Source organism: Brachycentrus maculatus, unplaced genomic scaffold (assembly GCF_059751285.1).
Source record: "Brachycentrus maculatus isolate JH-2025_06_01 unplaced genomic scaffold, ASM5975128v1 h1tg000589l, whole genome shotgun sequence".
In the NCBI taxonomy this organism is placed as follows: domain Eukaryota; kingdom Metazoa; phylum Arthropoda; class Insecta; order Trichoptera; family Brachycentridae; genus Brachycentrus; species Brachycentrus maculatus.
The window spans coordinates 622490-640555 of record NW_028281329.1 but is presented as its reverse complement, the minus strand read 5'-3'; the positions used below and the strand labels follow the sequence as shown (position 1 = coordinate 640555).

General features: G+C 35.0%; 2 protein-coding genes and 1 long non-coding RNA gene across 4 annotated transcripts; 1 reads left to right on the top strand and 2 right to left on the bottom strand.

Moving 5' to 3' along the window:
- The first annotated feature begins 1290 nt into the window (after positions 1–1290).
- On the top strand, positions 1291–11702 carry EMC3 (ER membrane protein complex subunit 3). 2 transcript variants are annotated; one of them, XM_088273646.1, is made up of 6 exons: positions 1291–1340; positions 8068–8335; positions 8409–8547; positions 8828–8945; positions 9997–10158; positions 10738–11702. In XM_088273646.1, exons 2-6 carry the CDS (start codon positions 8187–8189, stop codon positions 10956–10958), a joined length of 789 nt encoding a protein of 262 aa, XP_088129772.1. In that variant the 5' UTR covers positions 1291–1340; positions 8068–8186; the 3' UTR covers positions 10959–11702. The 2 variants fall into 2 exon arrangements, with proteins under 2 accessions (XP_088129772.1, XP_088129773.1); XM_088273647.1 differs by having other exon boundaries at positions 1291–1341; positions 8089–8335.
- On the bottom strand, positions 6622–8060 carry LOC148301227 (uncharacterized). Its single transcript, XR_015838833.1, has 2 exons — positions 7617–8060; positions 6622–7487 (listed from the first exon to the last, which is right to left on the bottom strand). It is a non-coding gene; the product is annotated as an uncharacterized LOC148301227 (long non-coding RNA).
- Positions 11703–12939: 1237 nt separating the features above from the next.
- Positions 12940–17829, bottom strand: LOC148301225 (developmentally-regulated GTP-binding protein 2). The gene is made up of 8 exons (XM_088273645.1): positions 17649–17829; positions 17330–17487; positions 17073–17243; positions 16182–16325; positions 15801–15908; positions 15557–15714; positions 14208–14334; positions 12940–13230 (listed from the first exon to the last, which is right to left on the bottom strand). Exons 1-8 carry the CDS (start codon positions 17710–17712, stop codon positions 13069–13071), a joined length of 1092 nt encoding a protein of 363 aa, XP_088129771.1. The 5' UTR covers positions 17713–17829; the 3' UTR covers positions 12940–13068.
- Positions 17830–18066: the final 237 nt, after the last annotated feature.

Below are 18066 nucleotides of genomic sequence, written 5' to 3'. Positions count from 1 at the left end.
GTAATTTCTCAACTGCGAAACTGGCGTAGGTTCAATTTACCCTAATTGTATCGAGTATTAAAAAGTATTTGTTTTGAGGTAGTGGTGTGTTTTTCATGAAATCCTTTTTTTATCACTCTTACTTGCAGATAAACCTCAAATACAGTTGTTTCAAGTTATTTATATAAAAATGCAAATATTTCTGTGGGAGAGCATGAGCAAAAAATTTGCGACTTGAAAAATCGGTACTCTTGACGTGTTGCATTTTTAAATGAATAGGTAACATAGAATTTTTATATTGTTACATCACAAATATCTATGGGAGTGTAAAACTCAAGGGAAACTTTACTTTCTGCACGCACATGCGCATTTTTAAAGTCTTAACAGGGTTTACTATACAGGGGAGTGAAAACATTATACTACTACCATCATGCTGTTTCACAGCAGGGGTAAGCAGTGAGGATGGAATGCCAATCTCATATGTCCTGACAAATGCACTCCCACCCTTCCTTTACATCCAAACATCTAGTCATACAAGCTCTCCGATCACTTAGACTCTTGACACAACCAGATTTTTGGTTCTGATTGATCTGGTCGTGCCATCCTCATTCTGTTCTCCCATTCACATTTGTCAAATATACTTTCTCAGTCATTTTCCATTCACTCCACATGCCCATACCACCTCAAGGAACGTTTCTTAATCTTTTTGATTATTCCTAGTTCAGCCCTACATTCCTTTCTAATATATTCATTTTTAATTCTGTCATGTAATGAATTTCACACTTTTGTCTAAGGGAACGCATTTCAATAGCATTCACTCTGCTTTCATCCTTCCTTTACCAATTCCATGTTTACAATTACATATTTTTATTTGCAAACATTATATTCAAAGCACCATTTCATATGTTTTCTGCTTTCACCCTGCTCTCAATATCTTCATCCACTTTTCCATCCCTTGAGAACATACTTCCTAGATGTAAAAATCCTCGCACTTCTTCCAGGTATTTATCATGTACGATAATCTTACATTCTGTTTCATATTTCTCTCTTTATTTTTTTTACTTACAGTCATTCATTGCCATTTCCCATACATATTAACAGTTCAAAAGTGCGGTATAAAGTATATAGTGATAAGCGCCTTTGAGATATATAGTATTTTTGGAAAATGGCTCTATATAAATTATTCAAAACTATTATTTTTATGTCCCTACTCATCTTTATGTAAAACAGGTACCTACTTAATTTCGGCAAAAATATTGACTTGTTGCAACACTATTTTTCTCCATAGAAAAATATTTGATAGTAGGAATTGGAAAATGAGATTTTTTAATACATATTGACAAATTCCGCGGTAGGTTTATTGCTGGTCACTCACGACGAGGAAAATAGTAGATTTTGTTACATTTTCTCTGGTTTTGTAACGTTCAAGTACGAAATTTGGAAAGACGAAAGATTTCACTGCCAACCTGGCGATATGACGCGAAATCATTAGTATATAATGTTTGTATATAAGCTTCGTTCGAGTCTGGCCGGGCGGCCGTTATGAATTCATTGCACAAACTAATTTATATAATTCATTGTAAACAATAAATGACAAGCCGGGTGATCTCGTGTTGAAAATAACCATTATATATTGGAAATGTGAGTACTTCATTATTGGTAAGGCGTTTCCTCTCATTCCGCCGTTTGCCAAACAGCTGTCAAACAAATTACGCAAGAAATTTGTCTCGACTGCTGCTCAAATAAGCGCTAATTAGAAGAAATATGTATTCTATAACCTCCGGAATGACCCCATCAACAGCATTGCAGGTAATCAACTGTTTTTGTTGTTGTTTTTCATGCCTGAAAAACTGTGCAATCTTCTTTGTGTGAAATGTCATTTTGACAGTCCGTTGACAGCGAGTCTGTTTTTATTATTGTTTTTATGTTATATTTTAGGTAAAGTACGGACAACCGGCATAGTTACAAGCACATTTATTGTCATATAATGTTATTTATTGCACTATATGCATATAAAATAAGATTCAACAAACACAAAAGATGTCATTCAAAAAATAGCTACAGCACGTGGCGTATAGATTTTGAAATGGTTTTCCAGTTTTACTTATACAGTTACAAATGTCAATTTACTAGTGGGTGCAATGCTTGGCCATGTTTTGTTCACAAAGAAATAAGTATGGATGATAATTAATAAATAATATTGGATATATGATGTAAGAAGACCAGCCCGACGAAGCTTGCAACCGCAAAACCGGACTGGACTCTTTTGCTGACAAATTTCCAGCCCCCATCTGTGCTCCACGAGTAGTTTTATGATGAGGTTGGAACTCTTCATATCAACCCCTCCGAGAAGCCTGCCACTGTATACCTTATAAGACCATCTTAGTGTATACCGGTGTCTGATATCCTCACATCGGAGATCGCTCAGTGGGTCGTAATGCTCGCAATTATTTTTCAAACATAAAAACTAATTCTGTAACTTTGTTACCTTTTCAGACTCTTGCAACTATTGGCAAATGACTTGTCGCGGCAGAAGGGTTCCATTTCCCCCATTGTGTTGGCGCTTTGGACAGTTTCATTTCCTAGCGCTGGATCAGAATATATAAACTACAGAGGACGATTCGGCATTGTTTTATTTGGATGTGTAGCCAGTAATTACTGTTTTAGTGTTTGCAGATATGTATAGGCAGATAGATGATATAACCATGAAACGTGTGTTATTGCACAATTTTCTTGGGAGTTATTCATCGTGACTAATATATGTATACTCTCCCCCCTGAAAATAAACATATTATGCTCTTAAATATGTTTTTATTTTGTTCATTAATGACCGAGATCCTTGAAAAATATCATCCTATCCCGCTCTCTGTGATCTTACAACATTGGCCTTAATTTTTTACAGAAATGCAATCTAAAGTAACTAACTGACCATCACGCCGCTTCCGCAGGGATAGGCAGAGAGAATAGAACACCACACCACGCTACTCTTGTCTTTGTACACATTCTTCTTTACGCATCCCCTCACACATCCTCCTCCCAACCCTTATCCGCACCCCAAAGGTGCATAGGGCACTGCATTATATAGAAGCAGTGTTATCTTGATCGTTAAATACACGAAGGAAAGGTGATCAGCCTTTCGCTTCAGGTACCAGTCCAGGGTCATATTAAATATATATTTGTCTGAAAAATAAATAATATTTATTGCGACCCTCTTGGGAATCAAACCCGGGACCTCCAGCATGGTAGCCTAGAGCGCTAACCGCTACACTATGGAGGCGGACCTCATACATACCCGCCGATTATTCGGATTCCTGAATTGACCACTTTCAATTATTTTAAATACTTGATCATGCCAAGTTTTGCCCGGTCATCCTCTGCTCATGTTCCCAACAAGATTCGCCTCATAAATTTCTTTAACACTCCTTTCTTCGCTCGTTCGTTTAGATCTTTTATAACTAACTAACTAACCATCACGCCGCTTCAGGCAGAGAGAATAGAACGCCACACCACTCTGTCTTTGCAAACATTCTTCGCCTCTTCCACGTTCATGCATCTCCTCATACATACCCGCCGATTACTACGACTCCTAACCTGACCACTTTCAAGTATTTAGCATACCTGATCGTGCCATGTTTTTCTTGGTCTTTCTCGGCATAAATTTGATTTACCGTTCTTTCCTCACTCATTCGTTCCACATGTCCAAACCATCTCAACGCACCTTTCTTAATTAATAATGTAATAAATAATAAATAATATATATAAATAATAAATAATGTATGTAAAAATAAAAATAATAGATCAACCTGGCTGATCGGTGATAATATGCGTGAATAGCCTATAAATAAAAAAAAGACATTCATAATAACAGCAATGGGGGCGCGAGATAGAGACAGGCATGAATATAGAAAGAGGTAGAAAGACATTCGCCGGAGCTAGCGGTTGAGTTCGGCTTCGTCCACAGAACCAAAGATCAATTAACGAACATCTATTTACTTATATTTCTTCTTTTTTTATGGCTATTCACCCTTCTAGCCAATGCGAGTTATTTTTTATTTATATATTATTATTTTACACTTTTTACAATTTAAAAAAGATAAATGTTTGAGTTTTTATTATTTACAAAAAAAAACTTCAATTTCATACTATTTCTGTGAGCCTGAGCGGCTCATTATTAGAAAGTGGTATGAAATTGTGGTAAAGTGGTTCGAACCGAAAAACTTTGATTAAAAAATCCGAGACACTAGCCACGGGACCACAACCCGATACGATTTGAATTGAAATCGTTTGTTTTCCTGTAATTGGGGTTAGCTTCATTATTAAGTTAGTTTGTTTAGTTAGTTATTTTATATATTTCATACACATTTACAAATGATTTTCAATTAATTTTGTTTGTTAGGGGAGGTCGATGAGATTGAGATGTTAGTGGAAAATGGAATTGGATTGAGAAGACAATACTTGACATGTAAATTTATCTTAAAATTTTCGACTAAAAAATATAATATTCTGATTTAAAAAAATGATAGTTAATAATTCCGAGGGGGCGTCAGAGGCCTGCACTTGCAGGGCATTAATTGGAGACCTAGATCTTATTTCATTGGGTGCCCGTTTAATGACGGCTTCCTTTCAGACCTCTCCAGCATTAGCATTCCGTTTTCCACTAACCTCTCAACCTTATTAACCTCCCAAACTTGTTTGTAATAATTTTTATTTCTGCTAATAATTTGGATGCAACTGGCTATCCAGAAGCTTTCAGATTCATTGTCGTTGCATGACCTAGTTGTGAAAGTAGAGTGGAGTTCCCTAGATTTTCAATTCTGCGGCGATTGCATCGTTCAGAACTATCTTCAAAAGCTGTTCCGCACGATCGCGCTTTTGTTGTTTTCGAGTCATCTTGCCCCTATGTGTGGCGCGGCGAATTGCCGGCTTTGTGAGTCAGTGACAAATTGACATTCTGATTCTGGAGAAGGGTGATTGATGCAGGGGACAGAAGACGATTGAAAGCACGCGTGGAGAAGAATCATTAAAGATATCATGAAATACATTTAAAAAATAAAAAATATAAATTATACATTTGTGGGTTACAATAGTACATGTAGGAAGGCTCAATATATAAATACATACAGATAAACTTCACAAAAAACATAATAAGATAATAAAAAAAAAAACAAATAATTCAAATCGTATCGGGTTGTGGTCCCGTGGCTAGTGTCTCGGATTTTTTAATCAAAGTTTTTCGGTTCGAACCACTTTACCACAATTTCATACCACTTTCTAATAATGAGCCGCTCAGGCTCACAGAAATAGTATGAAATTGAAGTTTTTTTTTGTAAATAATAAAAACTCAAACATTTATCTTTTTTAAATTGTAAAAAGTGTAAAATAATAATATATAAATAAAAAATAACTCGCATTGGCTAGAAGGGTGAATAGCCATAAAAAAAGAAGAAATATAAGTAAATAGATGTTCGTTAATTGATCTTTGGTTCTGTGGACGAAGCCGAACTCAACCGCTAGCTCCGGCGAATGTCTTTCTACCTCTTTCTATATTCATGCCTGTCTCTATCTCGCGCCCCCATTGCTGTTATTATGAATGTCTTTTTTTTATTTATAGGCTATTCACGCATATTATCACCGATCAGCCAGGTTGATCTATTATTTTTATTTTTACATACATTATTTATTATTTATATATATTATTTATTATTTATTACATTATTAATTAAGAAAGGTGCGTTGAGATGGTTTGGACATGTGGAACGAATGAGTGAGGAAAGAACGGTAAATCAAATTTATGCCGAGAAAGACCAAGAAAAACATGGCACGATCAGGTATGCTAAATACTTGAAAGTGGTCAGGTTAGGAGTCGTAGTAATCGGCGGGTATGTATGAGGAGATGCATGAACGTGGAAGAGGCGAAGAATGTTTGCAAAGACAGAGTGGTGTGGCGTTCTATTCTCTCTGCCTGAAGCGGCGTGATGGTTAGTTAGTTAGTTATAAAAGATCTAAACGAACGAGCGAAGAAAGGAGTGTTAAAGAAATTTATGAGGCGAATCTTGTTGGGAACATGAGCAGAGGATGACCGGGCAAAACTTGGCATGATCAAGTATTTAAAATAATTGAAAGTGGTCAATTCAGGAATCCGAATAATCGGCGGGTATGTATGAGGTCCGCCTCCATAGTGTAGCGGTTAGCGCTCTAGGCTACCATGCTGGAGGTCCCGGGTTTGATTCCCAAGAGGGTCGCAATAAATATTATTTATTTTTCAGACAAATATATATTTAATATGACCCTGGACTGGTACCTGAAGCGAAAGGCTGATCACCTTTCCTTCGTGTATTTAACGATCAAGATAACACTGCTTCTATATAATGCAGTGCCCTATGCACCTTTGGGGTGCGGATAAGGGTTGGGAGGAGGATGTGTGAGGGGATGCGTAAAGAAGAATGTGTACAAAGACAAGAGTAGCGTGGTGTGGTGTTCTATTCTCTCTGCCTATCCCTGCGGAAGCGGCGTGATGGTCAGTTAGTTACTTTAGATTGCATTTCTGTAAAAAATTAAGGCCAATGTTGTAAGATCACAGAGAGCGGGATAGGATGATATTTTTCAAGGATCTCGGTCATTAATGAACAAAATAAAAACATATTTAAGAGCATAATATGTTTATTTTCAGGGGGGAGAGTATACATATATTAGTCACGATGAATAACTCCCAAGAAAATTGTGCAATAACACACGTTTCATGGTTATATCATCTATCTGCCTATACATATCTGCAAACACTAAAACAGTAATTACTGGCTACACATCCAAATAAAACAATGCCGAATCGTCCTCTGTAGTTTATATATTCTGATCCAGCGCTAGGAAATGAAACTGTCCAAAGCGCCAACACAATGGGGGAAATGGAACCCTTCTGCCGCGACAAGTCATTTGCCAATAGTTGCAAGAGTCTGAAAAGGTAACAAAGTTACAGAATTAGTTTTTATGTTTGAAAAATAATTGCGAGCATTACGACCCACTGAGCGATCTCCGATGTGAGGATATCAGACACCGGTATACACTAAGATGGTCTTATAAGGTATACAGTGGCAGGCTTCTCGGAGGGGTTGATATGAAGAGTTCCAACCTCATCATAAAACTACTCGTGGAGCACAGATGGGGGCTGGAAATTTGTCAGCAAAAGAGTCCAGTCCGGTTTTGCGGTTGCAAGCTTCGTCGGGCTGGTCTTCTTACATCATATATCCAATATTATTTATTAATTATCATCCATACTTATTTCTTTGTGAACAAAACATGGCCAAGCATTGCACCCACTAGTAAATTGACATTTGTAACTGTATAAGTAAAACTGGAAAACCATTTCAAAATCTATACGCCACGTGCTGTAGCTATTTTTTGAATGACATCTTTTGTGTTTGTTGAATCTTATTTTATATGCATATAGTGCAATAAATAACATTATATGACAATAAATGTGCTTGTAACTATGCCGGTTGTCCGTACTTTACCTAAAATATAACATAAAAACAATAATAAAAACAGACTCGCTGTCAACGGACTGTCAAAATGACATTTCACACAAAGAAGATTGCACAGTTTTTCAGGCATGAAAAACAACAACAAAAACAGTTGATTACCTGCAATGCTGTTGATGGGGTCATTCCGGAGGTTATAGAATACATATTTCTTCTAATTAGCGCTTATTTGAGCAGCAGTCGAGACAAATTTCTTGCGTAATTTGTTTGACAGCTGTTTGGCAAACGGCGGAATGAGAGGAAACGCCTTACCAATAATGAAGTACTCACATTTCCAATATATAATGGTTATTTTCAACACGAGATCACCCGGCTTGTCATTTATTGTTTACAATGAATTATATAAATTAGTTTGTGCAATGAATTCATAACGGCCGCCCGGCCAGACTCGAACGAAGCTTATATACAAACATTATATACTAATGATTTCGCGTCATATCGCCAGGTTGGCAGTGAAATCTTTCGTCTTTCCAAATTTCGTACTTGAACGTTACAAAACCAGAGAAAATGTAACAAAATCTACTATTTTCCTCGTCGTGAGTGACCAGCATATCGGATAGTTTTCTTAAGTTAGTCTGTGTTTTCTTACATTCAAGTAGTTTCACCAGTTTAATGGAAATAATGCCACACTTTCATACAAATTAATGTGTTCAAATAGTGTATCAAAAAATAATGGCGGAATTACTATTAGATCCTAATATAAGAGGATGGGTGTTTTTACCTATAGTCACGATCACGTTCCTTGTTGGAATTCTCCGACATTATATTTCAATAATATTGTCTTCACAGAAAAAAGTGGAAATACTTCAATTGCAGGATAGGTAATACTTCATTTAAAAAAATACATTCGTATCTACTGTCGCAATTTCCAATTACATTTCCTTTTTTTTTCAGCCAGGTGATGATAAGATCTCGACTGTTGAGGGAAAATGGAAAATACTTGCCGAAACAATCGTTTTTGATGAGAAGACATTGGTTTAACAATGAAGAGACAGGCTATTTTAAAGTCCAAAAGAGAGCAGCCGCATCTCAGGTAATTAAAAACAATATATTTAGGTTATGGTCAACTTATTGGTACTTAATCGACCTTTGAATTTTACTTTAAATATTACTTGTCCAATGTAATAAACGTATAAAGACAGCAGTAAGCTTGGATTATTCATTCGAATAACTTTTATTCATTCGTTCATGGTATAAAATAGCCTTTATAATTGCCAATGTTTGTAACCCTAAAAGGTAGGTTTTGAGATAGTATGATATTACATATCAACAGCAGATAATTAAAAAATAACTTCTATTTTTTTTCACTTTAGAACCCGATGACAGATCCGAGTGTGATGACAGATATGCTGAAAGGAAATGTGACCAATGTTCTCCCCATGATTGTTATCGGAGGTTGGATCAACTGGATGTTCAGCGGATTCTTGACAAGTGAGTGTGCTCAAAATTATGAAATATCTAGTATCCGAACAGTGCACTTACATTGGACAGTAATAAGCTGCAAAAAGTCTAAAAACCTGACACAATTTATATCAAATGCTGATGATCTTATTTTTTGTGTTATCCTATGTTACTATTGTACTTTTCATTCCTCAGGGCACTATGACACTAAAATTATTAAATATATATTTTTTCAAATTGTTTATTTTTAACACTAATATTTGTCAATTTTGAATTCTCAAAAAAAAAACTTTAATTTAATTTAAAAAAACGGCAATTCACGTATTTTGATAATGTAATGTATTAAGTTTATTTAATTTTTTGATTTGCCGATGGGTTCGATAATCAAAGCATTTTGAATATAACCCTTTATTGAGGTCACTGGTGCCCCCCATGGTGCTGCGGTTCAACACAGGCGAGGTCACCGGTGATTTGAAAATACATAATATAATTTTATAAAATTATTTGATAAAACAAACTCAATTTGCGTAGTAATGGCATTTTCTATTTAAATATTTCCAAAATCCACACATTCTGTATTCATGACTAACTAGGAACTCTTTGACTAGGAACATAATTGAATGTTGAGACAATTGTGTTATTCATCATCAATAAAGAAATCAAACTGATATGTAATGCTGTTTTTTGTCAAAGAAAAACTCAGTTTGTTCAAAAACTCAACTGGTTTGGAGAAAAATATATGAATTTTATTCCCATATCCAGCTTTACTTTTAATTAGTTTCTGTAAATATTTATTAAGAAAACCATTGTTTCAAAACCTGTTTTAATTTACCCATTTTTCATTTGAACATGAAAGTTTTTGGTAATTTTTTTAGGTGGTGTAGTAAAATTTTCTATACCCCATTGATGGGCAAATACTAATGTTATCTGCACTACAATACAAAGCAAAAATGTTAATTTCTGTATGGAATTCCAGGCCAGATTTCACTGTATTATAATATAATTTTCCTTGTAATTGTCTATTGTGGATTTTATCAATTAGCATCTTCACCATTAACTTTATATATTTGGTATGTTGCAGCCAAAGTACCATTTCCGTTGACCCTACGATTCAAGCCCATGTTACAACGTGGTGTGGAGTTATCGTACCTGGATGCCGCTTGGGTCTCCTCGGCCTCCTGGTACTTCCTTAATGTTTTTGGTCTCCGCAGTATCTACACACTCGTACTGGGAGAAAACAATGGTAAGCCATTATAAAAATATTTTTAAAAAACCTATACAGTGAATCCCCCTATAATGCTGAGATAGGTACCGCGTTATCAGAGCGTATGTTATAGGAAATTAATTAAATTGTATTTTAATTTTAAATGACTCATTAAGGTGGAGACCGACCGGAGCATTTCGTCGTAACGTAATACGTTACTATGCAAGCATTCAGGCAGTCAGTACAGCGAGCCGAGCGCTCCATCCTTAGTTTCGGATGCTCGCTGATGCTCGCCGCGAGCGATGTTACGGCGAAATGCTCTGGTCAGTCTCCACCTTTACAGTCATTTCCGCTAGTTAAAATGTAAAAATACAATTTAAAAACATTTAAAACTCATAAACTTATAAAATTCTCTAAGAAAAAGGGGTAATTATGTCAACGTTGTAGGGGAGTTAACTTTACAATATATACATCCATTCTGATTATTTTAGTACATAATTGTGTAATTTAGTGAATGCAGCAGTGTGCTTTATTATTGCTTAAACAAACTATCTAATAAGTAATATTAGATGGTCAATTTGATTAAGATGGAACTAAGAAATATTACAAAATTTCCAGCTGCTGATCAGTCGAAGCACATGCAGGAGCAGATGTCTGGAGCCGCGATGGCCATGCCGCCTGATCCTAAATCGGCTTTCAAGGCAGAGTGGGAGGCGCTGGAGATTGCCGAGCATAACTGGGCACTGGCCTGGACCGAGGGGGAGCTGTTGCCGGCACTCAAGGCCAACCAGAACCCGCCTGACGACACCATGCAGTTCCCGATCGCGTCACCCATGTAGCATTACACGCCGGCTGACTTTCTACCAAGGAATGACTGGCACATTGGACACTAAACACTGAACAAGTAGACGAATCTGTAGAATTCATATTTTTTGATAATAGGTCATAAACTTGTGTTCTTGACGCATACAAGAATTATGCTGCATTAACCAAAAAAATGTTTTGTAGTTGGTGTCTATATTCATATTTGAGTAAACAAGTTTATTTGTACCCGAGTACATCCTAGACGGAGTGGTGTTCCCAAATATGTATATTATTATCATTTTATTTGAATAAAAAAGAAATACAAAAAGGTTTATTAAGTCAGTATTTTTTTTTGTGTATGTGCAATATAATTTGATTTTTCATAACTGTGTGTCGTTAGTATTTGTTGCCGACATTTCGGAGCACATTCCAGTATCCTTCTTCTTAGCTGATCCCTACTGCATATTAGTTTACCTTATTGTTGCATCATTTGATACATTATTTACTGTACAGATGGAATACCAAATCACAATTAAAACCATATGTATGTGTGTTGCATCGGCTGAATGTGGATAAATGTAAAACTTATTTATTAAATCTTTTATTTATATATTATGATAAAAGTATGGTCAATGATTGCACAGAAAATATAGTAAAATAATATAATACTAAATAAATTTATTTGTTTGTAGGTCGAGAATAGCCCCTCACAACCCATGCTTACATTGTAACAAAGTTTCCCTTATAATATATTCCATTAATAAAGGATCCAGATTGGATGTATGTTTATTTAATACTTTTTACAAAACCCCCACCAATTTGATTCGTGAAAAAGAGAACTTAATGTTTTACCTATTAGTTCAATAGAAGTAATGATTTAAAAACTGAAATTTCATTTAATCCGTCATTATATTCATCTACTCTTTGATATTTCCCTTATATTTTAATCTATTTTATTTTATCACATGACTTCGAAACAAGGTACCTGGTGTTTTGAGTTGTTTTTACAGCAAAAATTAACCCACTTCATGTTTAGATTGCAACTAGTTACTTGTCTTTTCTAAATCCCCCATCGCTAAACATGATGACCACTTAGATCAGTTAAGTTTTTTTTAATAAGCCCCACGTTTACAAGTGATTTAAGCTCCAACAAACAAAATACATTGTAATAACAATAATTAAAGGATATAAGAGGAGATAGCAGAAAAAGAAACAACAATATAATAAACTGACATTAAGGAAAATATAAAATAAACTGTTTGGTCTACATTAATTCAATCATATTAAAATCTTGACAGTAAAAAATATTGTTACCTTGTGGTGGGGACTGACTGGAGCCATTTCGTCCTAAAGTAACACGTTACGATGCGAGCATTCGTATAGTCAGTACAGTGAGCCGAGCGTTCCATCCATAGTCGCAGCGCTCGCTGCGAGCAACTTTACGACGAAATGCTCCAGTCAGTCCCCACCTTTTAATGTAACTCTGAAATGAGTATCATTGAGGTAGGTCATTTTAGTTTCAATACAAAAATCCTATTCACAAGTGCAGTGATTGGAATTTTTATATTGAAACTGCAGAATGACGTGGAAGTGACTGCTCCCAAGTGTCAATGTATTCACCAGGTAAAGTTTTCAATTGCAGTAAGAAGCATTTCACTAGCAAACTGACTTTTGATATTAATATCAAACCAACCACAACTGCAATTTAATACAATTAAATTGAATGCATTTTAACCAATCCACAAGAGTATCTATATTGTAGATATAAAAATTCTCAAAACTACTATTGTTAACTTGGTGTTATTGCTACTAAACATTTGTAAAATATGAATACACCAAAACCTATTAAATCATATCATTTATTTATTTCATTTTCCCTGTTGTGTATTAGCAAATTTTTAAAATAAATTTACCAAAACAATAAAAGTGAACAAATAATAAAAAGCCAATTTTTTTTTTCATATAAAATAATTATTTTCATATTGGATGTTAATATTATCAATGATACTATGCAAATGAATTTATTGCAATAATTTATTTAAAAAATGTTACAATACATTTCTTAAAAAAATGATCATAATATTATGTAGCTTGCATTCTCCGAGAAGAACTTGCCAGTAGCACTGAGGGTAGAGTATAATTCCTTTATTTTTTCACCACCTGAATGACGTCTTCATCTTGCATGACGTGACCGGCTCCTACACGTTGGGGGGAATACTTAGTGGAGGTTCCCCACACGAGGGCATACTTAAAGGCAGCAGCCAGAGTCCGATGAATGGAATGGCAGACATGTTCGACACTAACACCCTAAAAAAACACACATTACCGTTAATATTCAATAAAATGTAACGGAAAAACCAACATTGGCCGAAAACAAAAATCTTTGGTATTGTCGATTGCTTTTTGCAGAGTCCGCCTCCGTGGTGTAATGGTCAGCGTGTTTAGCTACCGTGAAGGAGATCCCGGGTTCGATTCTCAGGGGGGGGGGGGGGTAAAATAAATATTAGTGATTTTACACTAATATTTATTTAATATTATTACCCTGGACTGGTTCCTGAAGCGCAAGAGTGATCACCTTGCCTTCATGTAAGTAATGATCAAGATAACACTGCGTCAATTCGATGCAGTGCCCTATGCACCATTGGGTGCGTATAAGGGTTATAAGTAAGTAAAGTTATGCAGAGTGGATACTTGGACATGGAAAAAAATATTAGATGTGTTCGAAACGTTGTCATTCCTCGGACTCCAGAATGCACAAATGTCTCCACCGTGCAGGAACTATCAGTAACCAAAAGGCTCTAAAATCTAACATTCGCAATCATAAAAATATGGAAACATATATATATATACATATAAACATATAACATATATATATATATATATATATATATATATATATATATATATATATATATATATATATATATATATATATATATATATATATATATATAAACATATATAATATAAGAGTTTCTGCTTAGTAAAAAAGCTTCTTTACATCTCACCAATAGATGTCTCTAGTGAAGTTCTAGTGATTCAAGAACAAGGTTTCTAAATTGGTTCATATATATAGAACTTCCAAGAATTTGAGTATTATGGTTGTCAATAATGGGTAGAATTGGTGAATGTTACACGTGTGTAAAGTGATCACTTAAACCAGCCTATGACGGTCGTCAGCCCCGTAAATGCCCAGACTTCCATATTCTTCTTCATCTTTGATGAGATGTCAAAAAATAATATGGAAACATAAAATACATGAACACTAAAAAAAGTATACAAACCTTTCTCAGGATAAGACCATCTTCAAAATCTGGCGGAGCACCGGGCTTCTTTGTGTATACTCTAATAAGGGAAAGGTACTCCCAAAGGGTTTCCAGTAGGAAATCTAGGTTCAACTTCATATTACAGCTAGAAAAAAATCATATTTTTACAATTACTGCTGTGAAAATGTAACTATTTTACAAACATTCGCCCACCGACTCCGAATAATGCATAACATTCTGAATCAAGTTGATGCAATATTATATTATCAATTATGACAGGTACTTCTTGATCCAAGGTAAGATATTTAATAATTAAAAATTATAATTTATTCAAACTTGATCTAATTAGAAATGAAACCCTAGATAACAGATTTTGTCTGCCTCCGTAGTGTAATGGTCAGCACGCTCGGCTACCGTTCTGGAGGTCCCGGGTTCGATTCCCAAGGGGGGTAAAATAAATATAAGTGATTTTTTCACTGTCATATTTATTTAATATTACCCTGGACTGGGTACCTGAAGCGGAGGGCTGATCACCTTTCCTTCATGTGTAAACCATCAAGATAACACTGCGTTTATATGACGCAGTGCTCTATGCACCATTGGGGTGCGGATAAGGGTTTAATTATTAGATAATAGATAACAGCCTGAATTTATTTTCATTCCAATGAAATATTATTTTTTTAAATCAAACAAGATAAATTTATTTATCAAAAGAGAAAATTTTTTAAGGTTTAACATACGTTAGTTATTTACCAAGGAAAACTTGGCACAATCAGGTATGTCGTATACTTGAAAGCGGCCAGGTCAGGAGTCGAAATAATTGGCGGGTATGTATAAAGAGATGCATGAAAGTGGAAGAGGCGAAGAATGTTTGCAAAGAGTGGTATGATGCTCTATTCTCTCTGCCTACCCTGAATCGGGGCGACTTGATGGTTAGTTTGTGTTTTATGCACAAATGTTTTAATTTTCGTGTATTACACGCAAATCTAATTTACGGATGTACATGTTATGTGTTTCAATACAGTTAAGTTAGTATATACATATGTAGGAATTATGGTACAAATTATAAAATATAAATAGTAAACACAGTCAGGCTCCTTAGTGTAGTGGTGAGCACATTTGGCGACAATGATAAGGGTCCCGGGGGGTCAAAATAAACAATGGTGATTTTCACTACCTTATTTGTTAATATGTATCACACTGGTACAAGAACCGTGGGACTGAAACCTTGCCTTCGTTCAATCAACAGTCAAATTAACAATGTGTTGCCCTATGCACCATTGGGTGCAGATAAAGGTTAGAAGAAGAAGGAACAAGAAAAATGTTACGGCATCTGCGAGATGATATTTTGTAAAAATAATAGTTACCTAACGACTACACTGTTCGGTTGTCGGGCAATCCTATCCACTTCCTCGATGGAAATTTGATCAATCTTGTTGTAAACATACAAACACGGAAGATACACTCGATTAGCCGATATAACATCAATCAGCTCATCAGCAGTACAATCCTCACGGAATAATACCTTGTAGAAGGAAAAAAACATCAAAATAAAATATGCACATAAACATATACTTAAAGATAATAATGAAATATTTTATTTGTACCAACCTCAGCATTGAACAACTTGTATTCGTGGAGGATCATTTGAACCATTTTTTCATCTATTTTCGTAAGAGGACACGTTGAATTAAATGATAATCCTCCACCTTTTTTTATCTACGGAAATAAATTACATTTAAAACATACTGTAACCAAACCTGGTTTTATAGCCTAGATATCCAACAAACTGAAAACTTAACATCCTTACTTAATAATAATATATCTAAATATTTTCTCTGGTTCACTAAAAGTGACACCAGCCATTTAATGTAATTTTTTTTCTTCCTCCCAGAGTATTTACTGCACTTCTATTAACTGTTTATTGTGTATACAAGCAAAGTCATTTAAAAAGTAAGTCGTAATTGGTAAAACTCTAATATATAATATTACCTTGAAGTAAATATTAGGTTTCCGTTTGTTCAACCTTATTCCAACACTCTCGAGTTCTTTCTCTAGAAGTTCTCTATGGACATAGGGTTTTGTTGCATCCAGCATCATGAGAACTAAATCCGCTGTCCGAGCAACGGCTATTACCTAAAAGTCAAAATTAAATAAAAACTCCCCACAATTGATCAGTAAACTCAACAACAAAACATCATTCATGCTCCATCAGTGACGTAAATATTGACTATTTTAGGACCATAAATAACGGAATCTTATTGATTCCGTAATGCCAAGGTTAATATTTATCTATTTTAAAATTTAAAATCAACTTTATGAATTGAATAATAGAATATTTGAACAAATTGGGAATAGGGTTCAACTCACCCACCTGTCCAGCATCTAGTCTTGTTTTTGACTACATCTATCATTATTTTTTCAATTGTTTCGAAAGTTTAATGAAATTGAAAGAATATATTGGAATATGAAAATATGTTTACTTTATTGAAAAAGAAATAAAGTTTTAAATAAATAAAAAGTGATTTTTGCATAAGAAATAGTGAAGACAACAGAATTATTGCTAAAAAACTATCGACTGTCAAAAGCGCGGGAATGTGTAGAATTGTAAAATGGCTGGAGTTATACAAAAAGGAAACAATCCGTATTTAACTTGGAGTAGAATATTCCACCCGACCATGCTAATATACAGTACACTAATCACAAGTAACCGCAAGCCAAATTTTAATCTGTACAATTTTTTTTGGTGTCTCTCGCGCTGTACCTAAAGTAAGCAAATAGAACGCTTATAAGCGTCTCTCGCTCTCTACGACAGTATTCAAAAGATGCTTGTAATAGTTTCCTGCAAATAATGTGTTAACACGATTCCACAATTTTCCTCACCTGACGACCTCTGCCTTTGCCTTGCGAAGCTCCTTCTATGATACCAGGCAAATCTAGCAGCTGGATATTGGCTCCCTTGTATTCGATAACACCAGGAATGCAGGTCAGCGTTGTGAACTCATAACTAGCCGCTTCTGACTCTGTGTGAGTGAGAGTTGACAGCAAAGTTGACTAGAACATGTAATTTCAATTAGATTAATAGTTTTTTGATTGTCAAAAACAAAATGAAAACTGATCAAAACTGAAAATCAACTTACCTTTCCCACAGAAGGGAAGCCAATAAGCGCGACTCGGGCATCTCCGGATTTCAGCACATCAAAACCTTCACCCTTTTCTCCCTTTTTAGAAGGCTCTAAAAGCTGGGATCGGTATTTGGCGAGCTTGGCTTTAAGAAGCCCCAAGTGATATTCAGTGGCTATAAAAGATTAACATTGCAAGTACTTCATAATCATATAATCGCTTTAAGTTAAATTAATAGGTATTTTTTTTTTTTAGACAAAAGCATAAAACTAAATACGACAGAAAAATATGTATGCCGAGAACTGATTTCATGGCCCTATTAATTTTTAACCTTACCTTTGTTCTTTTGAGTTCGAGCTATTTCCTTTTCAATTTCAGAGATTTTCTCTAAGATACCCATATTTATAAATTTCCAGAATAATGATTTAGACCAATTTCCGTCACCGCATTAAGAAAATATATATTACGCTAATACAATATCACACCACACCGCACCGCACTATTGAAGGAAAACGTCAAATTTGAATCCATAGATGGAAAGTTCTAAATAAAATTGACTATGATAGACTGTCGAAAACAAAAGGTCGTAAACACTTTTAGAAGTAGGTTTCTTTTGATTATATTTTGATCGGTATCAAAAAAGGTAACTGTTGTTCAAAACAAGTAATTTTTCTAGGTGCCCAAAAATAAGAGAATTTTCCGAAAAGGTGGTTACTATTTCCGCCTATTTTCGACTTTTTCTGAAAACCCCAAT

Coding starts and splice junctions, on each gene's coding strand:
- LOC148301225 (XM_088273645.1), bottom strand. CDS start 17,712: ATGGGTATCTTAGAGAAAATCTCTGAAATTGAAAAGGAAATAGCTCGA. Junction 17,244..17,329: donor GCTTCCCTTCTGTGGGAAAG/GTAAGTTGATTT, acceptor TACATGTTCTAG/TCAACTTTGCTGTCAACTCT. Junction 14,335..15,556: donor CCGAACAGTGTAGTCGTTAG/GTAACTATTATT, acceptor ATTTTTTTCTAG/CTGTAATATGAAGTTGAACC.
- EMC3 (XM_088273646.1), top strand. CDS start 8,187: ATGGCGGAATTACTATTAGATCCTAATATAAGAGGATGGGTGTTTTTA. Junction 8,336..8,408: donor ATACTTCAATTGCAGGATAG/GTAATACTTCAT, acceptor TTTTTTTTTCAG/CCAGGTGATGATAAGATCTC. Junction 10,159..10,737: donor CGTACTGGGAGAAAACAATG/GTAAGCCATTAT, acceptor CAAAATTTCCAG/CTGCTGATCAGTCGAAGCAC.